The 17,137-nt window shown below is 42.0% G+C and overlaps 1 protein-coding gene across 1 annotated transcript in view; it reads left to right on the forward strand.

Annotated features, from left to right (window-relative positions):
- LOC124550833 overlaps positions 1-17,137 on the forward strand; it is a 165,290-nt gene that overhangs the window by 78,238 nt on the left and 69,915 nt on the right. Inside the window, exon 2 of the mRNA XM_047125559.1 lies at positions 1,721-1,823. Coding sequence (XP_046981515.1) covers positions 1,731-1,823 — 93 coding nt within the window. The 5' untranslated portion in view covers positions 1,721-1,730. The remainder of the gene's footprint in view (positions 1-1,720; positions 1,824-17,137) is intronic.

A 17,137-nucleotide genomic window follows, 5' to 3' on the forward strand; every position in this document is an offset into this window, starting at 1 on the left:
TGGGAGTAATCTATTAAATTACAGGCCCACATCATTAACGTCAATAAGTAGCAGGATTTTGGAACATACAAATTTTGTGCTCGAACATTACGAATTACCTCGAAGAAAAAGGTTTACTGACACACAGTCAACAGGGATTTAGAAAACATCGTTCTTGTAAAACACAATTAGCTCTATACTGTTGAGCGTATTGACAAGGGATTTCAAATTTATTCCGTTTTTCTAGATTTCCTGAAGGCTTTCGTCGCTGTTCCACACAACGGCGTGTAGTGAAATCGCGTGCTTATGGAATATCGTCTCAGTCATGTGACTGGATTCGTGATTTCCTGTGAGAGAGCTGACGGTTCGTAGTGACAGTCGGAAAGTCATCGTGTAAAACAGAAGTGATTTCTGGCGTTCCCCTAGGTACTTTTATAGACCCTCTGCTGTTTCTTATCTATATAAGCGATTTAATCAGAGCAGCCGTCTTAAGTTGTTTGCAGATGAAACTGTCGTTTATCGAGTAGTAACGTCATCAGAAGATCAACAATTGAAAAATCATTTAGAAAAGATACCATTATCGCGCGAAAATTGGCAATTCACCCTAAATAACAAGACGTGTGAGGTCGACCACGTGAGTGCTAAAGGGAATCCGTTAAACTTCGATTATACGATAAATCAGTCAAATCTAAAGAAACTACAATGTACGAACGACTTAAATTGGAAGGAAAACATAGAAAATGTTGTGGGGAAGGCTAACGATAGACTGTGTTTCATTGGCAGGACACTGAGAAAATGTAACAGACCTACTAAGGAGACTGCCTACACTGCACTTGTCTGTACTCTTTTTAGAATACTGCTGTGCTGTGTGGGATCCTTACCGGACAGGTCTGACGGAGTGCATCGAGAAAAGTTCAAAGAAGGGCAGCACGTTTTGTATTATCGCGAAATAGAGGAGAGGGTGTCACTGGAATGATACAGGATAGCAAAAATAGGTGATTTAAAAATGAGGAAGTTAGTTTTTTCGGCCTACTTCCATTCACTAATGAGTTTTGGAATCATCTTTTGGGGAAAGTCGTCTCAGAAGGAGATCGTATTCAACATTCAGAAGCGAGTCTTTAGAATTATATCTGCTGTCAGTCCTAGATCATCACGCACAGACGCCTTTAAGAAACTTGGTATTCTAACTACTATTTCTCAGTACATATACTCATTGTTGTACTTTGTCATTTCCAACATGTCTCTTTTTCCACAAAATAGTGCAAAACATGATTATAATACCAGAACCAAAAACAATCTCTATAAGGACTATAAAAGCTTAACATTAATACAAAAAGGAGTCAAATACATGGGTACTCGTATATTCAGTAACTTACCAGAGCATATCAAAGGTCGGTTTCAGAGTGAATTAAAGAACTTCCTGTTGGCCAACTCCTTCTACTCCATCGATGAATATCTTCACAAAGATTATAGCTCATAACTCTGTCTGCCTTAGAATTGTACAATATCCATGTATCTGAGTAAAAGAAAAACTTTAACTATTTCCAGATCCCAGAGACTCCTCTCCAAGGGATCCATGGAAAACGATAAATGTAATGTAATGTAATACATCTGTAACACCTGCTTCCAAATGCCGCGCTAACAGCTGGGACACAGTGTCAACATGGGTAGCAGATGGGAGCTTAGCAGCGTAACACAAACTCAGTGAACAACTGGACTCTCACTCGGTTTATCTTTCCAGGTGACACGTGATGCTAGATCTGGATGCAGTGCCCTGGGAGACGCGGAAATGCTGTGCCAAGGACATGCGCAAGGCGGCGCAGATAATAGCCATCGCCCACATGGTGAGTACCCATATTGTGAACATTCACACTTCTGCAGCCCGTCACAGCTATACTGTAACCCAATACAGAAATTTAACCTTTGATGGTCATGGTGAGCACACACACACACACACACACACACTTCTCTTACTTCGCACCCCGCATGCTCAGCCTTGTCAGTGGGCGTGGTCAATGCCACATAGGGAAGTGGCCCACGCAGCTTTCTGATTAGTGGGAAGACACGTCACGTGTTGCAGGTGAGCAGATGCACATCGTGGCCGACGGTTTAACAGAGGCGCTTATTGGTTCTATGAATCGTTCGTTATTTAGGTAGCAAAGTACACTGCGCGATAGCGATGGAAATGTTACCGATGATGGTGCCACTAAAGCGGAATTACTAAATAGTTTTCCGTAATTCTTTCGCGAAAGAAGACGAAGTAAATATTCCAGAATTCGAAACCAGAACAGCTGTCAGCATGAGTGACATAAAAGTAGATATCTTAGGTGTTGCGAAACAACTCAGATCACTTAAGAAAGGCTAGTCTTCCGGTCCAGATGGTACACCAACCAGGTTCCTTTCAGGATACGCAGTCACAATAGAGCCTTTCTTAGCAATCATATACAGCCGCTCACTTGATTAAAGGTCTGTTCCTAAAGACTGGAAAGTAGTCACACCAATATTCAAGAAAGGAAATAGGAGTAACCCATTGAATTACAGACCCATATCACTAACCTCAATTTGCATTAGGATTTTGGAGCATATACTGTAACATTATGAATCACCTTGAAGAAAATGACCTACTGATACAAAACGAACACGGATTCAGAAAATATCGTTCTTGTGCAACGCATTTCCATGAAGTAATGAATGCTGTCGACAATGGATCTCAGATCGATTCCATATTCCTAGATTTCCAGAAGGCTTTTGATACCGTTCCTCACAAGCGACTATTAATCAAATTGCGTGCATATGGAGTATCGTCTCAGTTGTGTGGCTGGATTCGTGATTTCCTCTCAGATAGGTCACAGTTCGTAGTGATAGACGGTAAATCATCGAGTAGAGTAGAAGTGATATCTGGCGTTCCGAAAGGTAGTGTCATAGGCCCTCTGCTGTTCCTGATTCACATAAATTATCTAGGTAATAATGTGAGCAGTCCCCTTAGATTGTTTGCAGATGACGCTGTAATTTACCATCTAGTAAAATCATCAGACGATCAATTCCAATTACAAAATGATCTAGAGAGAATTTCTGTATGGTGCGAAAAGTGGCAATTGGCACTAAACAAAGAAAAGTGCGAGGTCATCCACACGGGTACTAAAAGAAATCCGATAAATTTTGGGTATACGATAAATCGCACAAATGTAAGGACTGTCAATTCGACTAAATACCTAGGATTTACAATTACTAGCAACTTAAATTGGAAAGACCACATAGATAATATTATAGGGAAGGCGAAACAAAGACTGTGCTTTGTTGGCAGAACACTTAGAAGATGCGACAAACCCACTAAAGAGACAGCCTACATGACACTTGTCCTTCCTATGCTGGAATATTGCTGCGCGGTATGGGATCCTTACCAGGTAGGATTGACGGAGGGCATCGAAATAGTGCAAAGAAGGGCAGCTCGTTTCGTGTTATCCCGCAGTAGGGGTGAGAGTGTCACCGATATGATACGCGAGTTGGGGAGGCAGTCACTGAAACAAAGGCGGTTTTCTTTGCGGCGAGATCTATTTACGAAATTTCAAGCACCAACTTTCTCTTCCGAATGAGTAAATATTTTTCTGACACCCACCTACGTAGGGAGAAATGATCATCATAATAAAATAAGAGAAATCAGAGCTCGAACGGAAAGGTTTAGGTGTTCCTTTTTCCCACGCGCCAGTCGAGAGTAGAACGGTAGAGAAGTAGTATGAAAATGGTTCGATGAACCCTCTGCCAGGCACTTAAGTGTGAATTGCAGAGTAACCATGTAGATGTAGATGAAGCGAAACATTATGAAGGCTGGGAGAGAACGTGTAGGTCGAAGGCTGACCCCTCTGTAAAGCAGGATAGGTGGCGATTTGTGGTAGATCTGACGACAGAGAACAGTTATGATCCGGGCACAAGTGTTTTGCAGGACACTGTTTAGCGCACATTCTTGAACACGGGACCTTAAACAGACGGCCCCATGAGTATCCAATGACATCGTCAATTACATCTACATCTCCGCCTACAGCTACAGCTACACTCCTCAAGCCAAAGTTCGATGCATGGCGGAGGGTACTAAGTACCAGTACTAGCCATATTCTTTCCTGTTCCACTCGCAAGCAGAGCGAGGGAAAAACGACTATCTAAAACCCTTCGTACAAGTCCTAATTTCTTGCGTCTTACCTACGTTGTCCTTACGCGAAACGTATGTTGGCTGCAGTGGAATCGTTCTGCAGCCAACCTCAAATACCAATTCTCCAAATTTCGTTAATAGTGTCTTGCGAAAAGAAGGTAGCTTTTCACATTTGAGTTCACGAAGAATTTCCGTAATACTTGCGTGCCGACAGAATTTACGGCTAACAAGTTGTAACCTCCCCACGGAATTAAGAAGTTAAATGAATTTTAAATATTGTGACTTCTGAACAAAATAGGCTCCCATTTATTATCTCCGTGCAGAAATGCATTCACATTCAATGTACCCGCAAAATTCTTTTCTCATTTAATGTTAAGTTCGAAACAGAAAAATTCCGAAACCACAAAATAATAAAAAAATTCAGTAACCTGGTAAATTTTATGACAGCAGCGCTGCGCCTCGGCACTGTATTCCGAATAAAAAAAAAGCAAAAATTCTTACCTCAATAAAAACTGCGAATATATCTGCTCTTACATGAAAAATTTTTCGGCACAGCTTCGTGCATTGCTGGCGTATGCTTTGTGATTCGCGAAAGGAATAATTACCCATTGGATAAAATCTTTAAATGGAAATGAATGCTTTTTTTAAAAATTACTTTATATTATAAAAATTGTTATTGGGGCATTTTTTAAAAGAAATTGAATGACAGTTAACATACATTACTAGATATGCGCAAGGCTGCTTCTTTACCTTCTACAGTAATACTCATCGTCCAGAGTCCCGACCAGGGCAGACTGCACACAAGTGCAGACACGCGCCGACTCCTGCCGACTCACGCAGACTACTCAAGACTAAAGCCGACTAGCGACGAGCAACAACTAACTCCATACTGCTCTCTGGTCGGAGACTCTCCTATGCCTTGCCTATTGCAGGCAGCGCATACATCGCATACCTCTTACCAAGTCTAGAGACGAACTTCCAGCAAAAAAACTGTTCAAATGGCTCTGAGCAGTATGGGTCATCAGTTCCCTACACTTAGAACTACTTAAACCTAACTAACCTGAGGACATCACACACATCCATGCCCGAGGCAGGATTCGAACCTGCGACCGTAGCAGCAGCGCGGTTCCGCGCGGAAGCGCCTAGAACCGCTCGGTCACAGATGCCGGCGAACTTCCAGCATTCTGGAATAATTGTAGGTCAGCAAATTCCGTTAATCAATACAGCTACAAATTAGCCAAAGTCGGAATTTCACTTTTTTTATTTATTCAATGAAAATAACTCCTAGCCTGAAACTAATCATCCAGTAAATAACAAAAAGAAAATTTGCAACTTTGGCTTGTTTTTGGTTTTTATGAAACGTATCATCTCCCCTCTGAATTTTTTCTAGCTTTCCATTAAACCGACCTGGTAGCCGGCCGAAGTGGCCGAGCGGTTCTGGGCACTTCAGTCTGGAACCGCGCTACCGCTACAGTCGCAGGTTCGAATCCTGCCTCGGGCATGGATGTGTGTGATGTCCTTAGGTTAGTTAGGTTTAAGTAGTTCTAAGTTCTAGGGGACTGATGACCTCAGATATTAAGTCTCATAGTGCTCAGAGCCATTTTTTGAACCGACCTGGTACATATCCGAAACACTCTAAAAGAACACAGAAATAGGCCGCTCCAGCGTTTTATGCGTCGTCTCCTTTATGGATGAGCTACACTGTCCTGAAAGTCTCCCAATAGAACAAAGTCGAATATTCGCCTTACTTATTACCACTATAAAGAGCCCATTTCATTTCATATCGCTTTGCCACGTTACGCCTAGATATTTAATCGATGTAGCTATGTCAAATAGCACAGCACTAATGCTGTATTCGAAGATTACAGAATTTTTTGCTCCTACTCACCTGCATTAACTTACATTTTTCTACATTTAGAGCATACCAACTACAAATTCTGTCTAAGTTATCTTTCATATTCCTATAGTCACTGAAGTACGACATTTCCCACACACCACAGCGTCATTCGACAGACAGCTGCAAACTGTTGCTCTCCCAGCCCGTCGGATCATTTATGAGTAGACAGCGTAAAGCCCGGTCCACACGCAACCATCTGTCTGCGCAGACATCGGCGCAGAAGTCTGTGCATGCAAAAGATCGCTGCAAATGTGGTGTGTTCACACGACACAAACCCCAGTCTACTACTCGCCCGCCATCTGTCGGTGCAGGAAAGAAATATCAGTGGCAAGCGACTACGCTCCCCGTAAACGTCCAAAATTTAATTAAGTTATTTTGAAATATAGAAATGGAGGAAGTTCTGTTGTGGTCTGTGTTCGCAACTTGTGTTGCAAAAAACATTCAGACAAACCGCAGGAAACAGAGAAAGCGGTCAAAATGGTGTAGACAGTGGCTGCTAAAGCGAAAGCAGCTTTCTCACGTAAATTTATTGCGAGAGTTGCAGGGTGAACCTAACGACTGGCGAAATTATTTGCGGATGGATATCGAAACTTATAATTATCTCTTAAAGCTTGTAACACCTCATATTATGAGAAAAAAATACTTGTATAGAGAAGGGCAATTTCTCCTCATGAACGGCTGGCGGTAACATTAAGATTCCTAGCAACAGGAAGGAGCTACAAGGATTTGGAATTTTCAACTGCAATATCGAAACAAGCGTTGAGTGAAATAATACCCAACACATGTGAAGCTATTTACGCTGTCCTGAAGGATGAGTTCATGAAGGCAAGTCAAGTAAATTAAGTCTGTCAAGTTACAGATAATATTTTTGGTGTTGTAGACTTGTTTGAAACACAGTAGGCCTATATTATTAGAGATTATATACCTACAAGGCCAATGAGCTATGGTTTACTTTGTTTCTGAGTAGGCATTTTCAGTTCGCGACTGTGTAGAAGCAAACTGTTACAAACTTTTGTTCCAGGATACAAAATTCCATTCTGAATTCTAGACAGAGGTTCGTTATCTGCTTGAAAAGTTTTAGTTGTAGTACTGTGGTTGTGAATACTACAGTTAATATAGTTATAGTACTGTTTTCATTATCTCGTGTTCCATTTCCTCGCACACTGACACTCCAATTCCATCCTCAATTGTACTCCTGCTTGGTCTTGGCGTTTCTTGATCAAAATACCATAACGTTGGTTGGTATACTTGATCTACTCCCACACCAGATCTTCTAGATTTTTGAACTTTGGATAACTCTTTTCGGTAAACAGTTCGCAACGAATTTTTTTTTATTACTGTCTCTCTGTTTGCCGAGACATCAACTGCCCGCAATTTTTCAATTGGAGCATTGTATGCTGCTGTCTTTTTGTCTCGGTCACTATATTCTTTACTTTTAATCTTCCACAAACATGGGTGGTTTCTATATATTTCAGTGAATTCACTAACAAACTCTCGAGAACACTGACAAGTATCAGCCATTTTAATGCCCTGTGCGCACAAATACAAACACTAGACTGAGCAGACAGTTGTTCCGCGCCAGATTTGCGGCTCCAACTTGTCTGCGCAGATGTGGTTTGAACCCACAGATTTGAGAGGTTTCGCTCAAACCTCCAACTCCAACTTCCAGGTTTGCACACACCTCAGGTTGGTGCAAATCTTCTCTCCACAAGCAACGATCTGTCTGCGAAGATGTGATGTGCGCAGACATTTGCGCAGACAGATCGTTGCGTGTGGACGGGCCTTAAGAGCGGTTCTACCACACTTCCCTGGGGCACTCCTGTCTCTGGTGAACACTCACCGTCGAAGACAGCGTACTAGAGTTCTATTGCTTAGGAAGTCTTCGAGCCACTCACATAGCTGGGAAACGTATCCGTATGCTCAGACTTTCGTCAACAATGTGCAGTGGCGCCGTATCAAACGCTCTCCGGAAATCTAGTAATATGAAATTTGCCTGTTGCCCTCGATACTCGCTTTGTAGGATATCATGTGGGAAAAGAAGACGCTGAGTATCGCATGATCGATGCTTTCCGTGTTGATTTGTGGATAGAAGGTTTTCTGTTTCAAGAAAATTTATTGTATTCGTACCTACAATGAGTTCAGAAATTCTGCAGCCAACCGACTTTAAGGATAGTGGTCTGTAGCTGCGTGGGTCCGTTATCTTAGCTTTCTTTTATACAGGAATCACATGCCCTTTTTCCCAGTGACCTGGGACTTTGTCCTGGGTGAGAGATTCGTGATAAATGCAAGCTAGGTAAGGGGCCAATGGCGCAGAATGCTCTCTGTGAAACTTAAATGGTATTCCATCTGCATCTTAAGATAGCAGTGCGCACGGAATCAATGGAGAACTCTCACCTGTTGGGGTAAACCACGTTTCTTGTAACGCCAGATAGATGGTTACGCCTGGATACGTCCTCCTACAAGGGAACGGCCTCTCGATTCTTAGACGTCTCCGCGGTCACCAGCTGGTGGTCGAAGTAGTATGCTATGGGGGCATTCACCTCGTCTCTCACATGAGAGCTGTGTTAATAATAAAAGCCACTGTGGCAGTTGTGGAATAGGTTAACATTATTGAGGGCACCTGCATCCCTTCATGACTTCCCCGAAAAAAAAAAAGAAAAAAGAAAGGTTCAAATGGCTCTGAGCACTATGGGACTTAACTTCTGAGGTCATCAGTCCCCTAGAACTTAGAACTACTCAAACCTAACTAACCTAAGGACATCACACACATCCATGCCCGAGGCAGGATTCGAACCTGCGACCGTAGCGGTCGCGCGGTTCCAGACTGTAGCGCCTAGAAACGCTTGGCCACCCCGGTCGGGGTCTTCCCCGAAAGCACTGCCAACAGGAAATCTGTTCGTAACTTGAGGTCAGTGGTTCGAGGAGCATGGCATTGAACTGATGTAAGTGTTTTGCCCACCAAATTCATCTGATATAAACCCAATGGAACACATCTAGGACGCTGTCGGGCACCAGCTCCGCATCCACAAATTACCGGCCCGTAATTTATTATAAATGCGTGACCCACGCTCAGACATGTCGTGCCACAAACCTCCGGAAACCTATCCAGAACTTATGTAACCCATGCCATGCAGAATCGCTGCTACATTGTGTTCCAAAAAATGGACGAAAGTTGATAGAAGTCAGTTCAAAAAAAGGTTCACATGTGTGTGAAATCTTATGGGACTTAACTGACCATGCCCGAGGGAGGACTCGTACCTCCGCCGGGAGCAGCCGCACAGTCCATGACTGCAGTGCCCTAGACCGCTCGGTTAATCCCGCGCGGCGATAGAAGTCAGTCATAATGTTTTGGCGCATCAGTATAAACGATGACGGGCCAAATACTGTCATTTTATAAGAATTCGGCTGTTTTTTTTCCTGGCTTTAGTCTGCAAATTTTTCATAATCATTTCACATGTACAAGCACATTTATTTAATTTTTGGTCCACTCCACATGGTGTAACATTCTATATACCGGGTGATCAAAAAGTCAGTATAAATTTGAAAACAATAAATAACGGGATAATGTAGATATAGAGGTACAAATTGACACTCATGCTTGCAATGGCATGGGGTTTTATTAGAACAAAAAAAATACAAACGTTCAAAAAATGTCCGACAGATGCCGCTTCATCTGATCAGAATAGCAATAACTAGCATAACAAAGTAAGACAAAGCAAAGATGATGTTCTTTACAGGAAATGCTCAATATGTTCACCATCATTCCTCAACAATAGCTCTAGTCGAGGAATAATGTGAACAGCACTGTAAAGCATGTGCGGAGTTATTGTGAGGCATTGGCGTCGGATGTTGTCTTTCAGCATCCCTAGAGATGTTGGTAGATCACGATACACTTGCGACTTCAGGTAACCCTAAAGCCAATAATCGCACGGACTGGGGTCTGGGGACCTGGGAGGCCAAGCATGACGAAAGTGGCGGCTGAGTAAGCGATCATCATGTAGACCGCTACCTTAAAAGCTATGAACACTTGTACGCCTTCGCTACTGCGAAGCATATCTCTTCTACTGAAGAAGTCCTCGTAGTGCTTGAAGTATGCATATTGGAGCTCAGGATTATTAGACCTTTTGTTTGGAATGATCATTTCTATGGTATCCCTGATGACCGAACATTGCTCCTGCACCACTCTGTATATTGAAAATTCTCAGGAAAATGCAACATCCTTTTCTTACTCGTTTATTTGTGTTCATTGGCTTTGTGATTATGCCCCCTATATCTACAACGATGTTGGCGTCCATGTAGACTCTTAATAGCATTTATGTATAGAGATGGGACTGAAGCTACAACCAACCAATTTATTATGTCATATCTAACCAAAAGACTGCAGATAGTTGTATTTAGTAATTCAAGCAATGTAGTGGGAAGACATTACTCTGGTTGGAGAGGAATCACATATGGCACTCCCCAAAGCTCAATCTTAGGTCTGATGTTGTTCCTCATATGTGTAAATGACCTTCTGTCTGATGTACAACAATCAGAATTAGTTCTTTCAGATGACACTAATATTGTAATTCATTCCAAGAAGTAATGGTTAAAGTATCATTGACATGTTTCCTGCAAATGGTCTCACCTTCAGGTTTAAAAAGACAACATATTCAATTCTGTATATAAGTGTAACACATAATGACGAAATAATAAATTGGTGGAACTTCAAATATGCTAGTTGTCCATTTTGTTGAGATGTGAACCGTGAAAAGTACATTTTGGAACTCCTAAAACAATTTTTTTTGAGCCACACTTGCACTTAGGATCATTCAAAATCTTGGGGTGATACGAATAAGTAAGTTGATATATTTTGCATATTTTAACTCAGTAGTGTCATATGGAATAATATTTTGGGGTAACTCATCTTTAAAAAAGAAAGTCTTCATTGCTGTAAGAATAATATGTGGTGCTCACCCATAATCATCTTGAACACATTTGTTTAAGTAATTGGGCATTCTGGCTAGTACTTCAGGGTACTTTCATTCTCTCATGGAGTTTGTTGTAAATAATTCACTGCAGTCCAAAAGGGACAATGGTGTACATAATTACAATACCAGAAACAAAAATGACATTCATTACTCTACATTAATGTTGTCTTTAGCAAAAAAAGGGGTGCATAAACCCACAACTAAAACTTTAACAACTTACCCAGTGACATAAAATGTTCCACAGACAGCAAAGTAAAATTTGGAAACAACTGAAGAAATTTTTTCATGGCAACTCTCTTTATGCTGTAGACGACTCTCTACTATTGTAATGTGTAAAACGTGATGGGTGGGAATTACTAACTCACATCTATATATTTAATAATAATAATTATAGAAAACCAAAAAATATAATAGACCTATTTACATATTAATTTGAAGTGTGAATGTAAAATGACTCGTTTCACATCATTACGATTTATCATGCAGATGGTCCGTATGACATGGAACTAACTAAGTAGAGGGTGACCCAAATAGAAAGTTTTTGCCTGCTACAGCATAAGCAGGGTGATAGGTTCTCGTTAAGATATTTATGCTATAACAGGTAACCTGAATTTTAATACAGAAGTTTACAAAGTGCTTTCCTTCTGCAGCAATGAGTGCGTATAGCCTTCATGCGAATTCGGTGATAAGGTTCTGAAGATCACTATTTTAGACTGCACGAATCTCTATGGAAATTGAAGTACCAGCGTCCTGGCGGGTTGCAGATGCATCTTTGAAGACTCTGTCCTTCAAATAACCCCATTAGAAGTAATAACATGGGTTGAGATCAGGGCTACAAGGGGGCCATTCGACACGATGTGCAGTGAATGGTAGGGTGTCCAACGGAACGATTTCATTTCTGGATGTCTCCCGAAAGAAATCGAAGACGTCTGCAGTGTGGTGTCGATAAACTCCACCCTGCATGGACCAGTACTTTTGGAACATTGGGTCAGAACCAAATCTTCAACTTATCCACACTCTACTAATGTTGTGGCCCTTGCTCAGAAGCTTATTGCTGAGGTTCACCGGTGCCTTTCGCACTATCCTGTCGAGTATTTATCGAGGAAAATCGCCAAACATCCGTATGTTTTGGGAATTTATTTTATTTAGACAACCAGTTTCATTCACGTCATCTTAAGGCACCTATGCACTCCATGTATAGACAATCAGATACATCGATACTTGCATAACTAGAGACAGCAGTATCTAGATTCTGTTAATTCGTTCTTCCAAAATATACAAAATATGTGTTATTGCATTTTACGCAAATTCTGAACGTATAGTTGTGGTGAGACATGCCTTCAACCAGTTAAAAGACTAGATCCCTACATGATTCCAGGAAGGGCCAGTCAGGACGACCAGTCTCAGTTGTAACGCTAGAGGATGTAGGGTAACCCTATCCAGTCAGGAAGAACGAATTCACGGAATCTAGATACTGGTGGCTCCAGTTATGCAAATATCGATAGCTTTGGTTGTCTATACATGGAGTGCAGAGGATCCTGAAGATGGCATTAATGAGATGGAGAAACTTGTTGTATAAGTAAAATAACTTCTCAAAACATACGACTGTTGGCGATTTTCCTTGATAAATATTTGACCGGCCGCTGCTCCATATCCACAAGGCACCATCATACTCCTGTTGAGGGTTAGCTGCTACCTCAGTTGGATGTGGATGGCACGTTGAGTAGGGAAACCCATCTTTGTATTATAGATTTTGAAAACGCATTTGATAATCAAAGAAATTCCAAGGAACAGAACGGCTTAACATGGTAAGTTAGTTCATCTACATCTACGTGATTACTCCGCTATTCACAATAAAGTGCCTGGCAGAGGGTTCAATGAACCACTTTCAAGCTGTCTCTCTACCGTTCCACTCTCGGACGGCACGCGAGAAAAATGAGCACTTAATTTTTTCTGTGTGAGCCCTGATTTCTCTTATTTTATGGTGATGATAATTTCTCCCTATGTAGGTGGGTGCCATCAGAATGTTTTCGCAATCGGAGGAGAAAACTGGTGATTGAAATTTCATGAGAAGATCCCGTCGCAACGAAAAAGCCTTTGTTTTAATGATTGTCACTCCAATTCACGTATCATGTCTGTGGCACTGTCTCTCCTATTTCGCGATAATACAAAAAGAGCTGCCCTTCTTTGTACTTTTTCGATGTCATCCGTCAGTCCCACCTGATGCGGATCCCACACCGCACAGCAATACTCCAGAATAGGGCGGACAAGCGTTGTGTAATCAGTCTCTTTGGTAGATCTGATGCACCTTCTAAGTGTTTTGCCAATGAATCGCAGTCTTTGGTTTGCTCTACCCACTACATTATCTATGAGATAGTTCCAATTTAGGATATTTGTAATTGTAATCCCTAAATGTTGTTGTTGTGGTCTTCAGTGCTGAGACTGGTTTGATGCAGCTCTCAGTGCTACTCTATCCTGTGCAAGCTTCTTCATCTCCCAAGTATCTACTGCAACCTACATCCTTCTGAATCTGCTTAGTGTATTCACCTCTTGGTCTCCCTCTACGATTTTCACCCTCCACGCTGCCCTCCAATACTAAATTGGTGATCCCTTGATGCCTCAGAACATGTCCTACCAACCGATGCCTTCTTCTAGTCAAGTTGTGCCACAAACTTCTCTTCTCCCCAATTCTATTCAATACCTCCTCATTAGTTATGTGATCTACCCATCTAATCTTCAGCATTCTTCTGCAGCACCACATTTCTAAAGCTTCTATTCTCTTCTTGTCTAAACTATTTATCGTCCATGTTTCACTTCCATACATGGCTACACTCCATACAAATATTTTCAGAAATGACTTCCTGACACTTAAATCACTACTCGATGTTAACAAATTTCTCTTCTTCAGAAACGCTTTCCTTGCCATTGCCAGTCTACATTTTATATCCTCCCTGCCTCGACCACCATCAGTTATTGTGCTCCCCAAATAGCAAAACTCCTTTCCTACTGTAAGTGTCTCATTTCCTAATCCAATTCCCTCAGCATAACCCGACTTAATTCGACTACATTCCATTATCCTCGTTTTGCTTTTGTTGATGTTCATCTTATATCCTCCTTTCAAGACACTGTCCATTCCGTTCAACTGCTCTTCCAAGTCCTTTGCTGTCTCTGACAGAATTACAATGTCATCGGCGAACCTCAAAGTTTTTATTTCTTCTCCATGGATTTTAATACCTACTCCAAACTTTTCTTTTGTTTTCTTTATTGCTTACTCAATATACAGATTGAATGACATCGGGAATAGGCTACAACCCTCTCTCACTCCCTTCCCAACCACTGCTTCTCTTTCATACTCTCTAAATATTTAGTTTATTTTACACCCTTCAGATTTTTGTGACTTATCGCGTAATCGAAATTTAGTACTCATGTGAATAACTTCACACTTTCCTTCACGGAGGCTCAATTGCCATTTTTCGCACCATACAGATATCTTATGTAAATCATTTTGCAATTCGTTTTGGTCATCTGACGACTTTACAAGAAGGTAAACGACAGCATCATCTGCAAACAATCTAAAACGGCTGCTGAGATCTTCTCCTATGTCGTTAATACAGATCAGGAACAACAGAAGGCCTATAACACTACCTTGGGGAACGCCTGATATTACTTCTGTTTTACTCGATGACTTTCAGTCCATTACTACCAACTGTGACCTGTCTGACAGGAAAGTTAGGTACAGGGTGGTACAAAATAGGTGTTAGAAAGTATTTGTTTACTGTGACTTCGCTGTACTCTGTAAATGATTCTCCTTCTGATGTTCGTGCATTGTAGCCCTGAAAATTCTACAGCTCATTCAGTTTCAAAATGGAAGCACAAGCACTGACCCACGTTCGTTGATCGTAAAGACATTTTGCGCAAATTCTGTACGTAATGTTGTGGTGAGACGCATCTTCAACAGTGAAATGAGCCAGTGAGAAGACTAGAGCCCTTCGTGATTCCAGAAAGGGCCAGGCAGGACGAACAGCCTCAGCTGTAGCCCTGGATGAGGTGGGACGAGTACGAACCTCAAAAAAATGGCTCTGAGCACTATGGGACTCAACTGCTGAGGTCATTAGTCCCCTAGAACTTAGAACTAGTTAAACCTAAGGACATCACAAACATCCATGCCCGAGGCAGGATTCGAACCTGCGACCGTAGGGGTCTTGCGGTTCCAGACTGCAGCTCCTTTAACCGCACGGCCACTTCGGCCGGCGTACGAACCTCATTCAGATACATCTACATACATCTACATCTACATCTATACTCCGCAAGCCACCCAACGGTGTGTGGCGGAGGGCACCTTGCATGCCACTGTCATTACCTCCGTTTCCTGTTCCAGTCGCGTTTGGTTCGCGGGAAGAACGACTGCCGGAAAACCTCCGTGCGCGCTCTAATCTCTCTAATTTTACATTCGTGATCTCCTCGGGAGGTATAAGTAGGGGGAAGCAATAGATTCGATACCTCAGCCAGAAACACACCCTCTCGAAACCTGGCGAGCAAACTACACCGCGATGCAGAGCGCCTCTCTTACAGAGTCTGCCACTTGAGTTTGCTAAACATCTCCGTAACGCTATCATGCTTACCAAATAGCCCTGTGACGAAACGCGCCGCTCTTCTTTGGATCTTCTCTATCTCCTCCGTCAACCCGACCTGGTACGGATCCCACACCGATGAGCAATACTCAATTATAGGTCGAACGAGTGTTTTGTAAGCCACCTCCTTTGTTGATGGACTACATTTTCTAAGGACTCTCCCAATGAATCTCAACCTGGCACCCGCCTTACCAACAATTAATTTTATATGATCATTCCACTTCAAATCGTTCCGTACGCATACTCCCAGATATTTTACAGAAGTAACTGCTACCAGTGTTTGTTCCGCTACCATATAATCATACAATAAAGGATCCTTCTTTCTATGTATTCGCAATACATTACATTTGTCTATGTTAAGGGTCAGTTTCCACTCCCTTGCGCCAAGTGCCTATCCACTGCAGATCTTCCTGCATTTCGCTGCAATTTTCTAATGCTGCAACTTCTCTGTATACTACAGCATCAACCACGAAAAGCAGCATGTAACTTCCGACACTATCTACTAGGTCATTTATATATATTGTGAAAAGCAATGGTCCCATAACACTCCCCTGTGGCACGCCAGAGGTTACTTTAATGTCTGTAGACGTCTCTCTATTGATAACAACATGCAGTGTTCTGTTTGCTAAAAACTCTTCACTCTAGCCACACAGCTGGTCTGATATTCCGTAGGCTCTTACTTTGTGCATCAGGCGACAGTGCGGAACTGTATCGAACGCCTTCCGGAAGTCAAGGAAAATGGCATCTACCTGGGAGCCTGTATCTAATATTTTCTGCGTGTCATGAACAAATAAAGCGAGTTGGGTCTCACACGATCGCTGTTTCCGGAATCCATGTTGATTCCTACAGAGTAGATTCTGCGTTTCCAGAAACGACATGATATGCGAACAAAAAACATGTTCTAAAATTCTACGACAGATCGACGTCAGAGATATAGGTCTATAGTTTTGCGCATCTGCTCGACAACGCTTCTTGAAGACTGGGACTACCTGTGCTCTTTTCCAATCATTTGGAACCTTCCGCTCCTCTAGAGACTTGCGGTCTCTCCAGATAGGAGTCCACATGTCAACAAGCAGCAATTCAGGATGCCGTGACATTCTTTCTGGAGGATCATGTAAGAGAAACTTAACTTTTTTCCTCTGAAAATGGGACGGTGACCACCGTCCGAGGACATATCGGTGAAGCGGCGATATTCTCTTGGAAATGAGATCCTGAGGCCTTTGAAAGCGGAACAGTAGATATGGATATGATCTGGTCTAGTGAAGAGGCACACTTCCACCTCCATGGCTACGGTCAACAAATAAAATTGGTGTACCGGGTGATCAAAAAGTCAGTATAAATTAGAAAACTGAATAAATCACGGAATAATGTAGATAGAGAGATACAAATTGACACACATGCTTGGAATGACATGGGGTTTTATTTGAACCAAAAAATACAAAAGTTCAAATATGTCCGACAGATGGCGCTTCATCCGATCAGAATAGCAATAATTAGCATAACAAAGTAAGACAAA

Source organism: Schistocerca americana, chromosome 9 (assembly GCF_021461395.2).
Source record: "Schistocerca americana isolate TAMUIC-IGC-003095 chromosome 9, iqSchAmer2.1, whole genome shotgun sequence".
In the NCBI taxonomy this organism is placed as follows: Eukaryota; Metazoa; Arthropoda; class Insecta; order Orthoptera; family Acrididae; genus Schistocerca; species Schistocerca americana.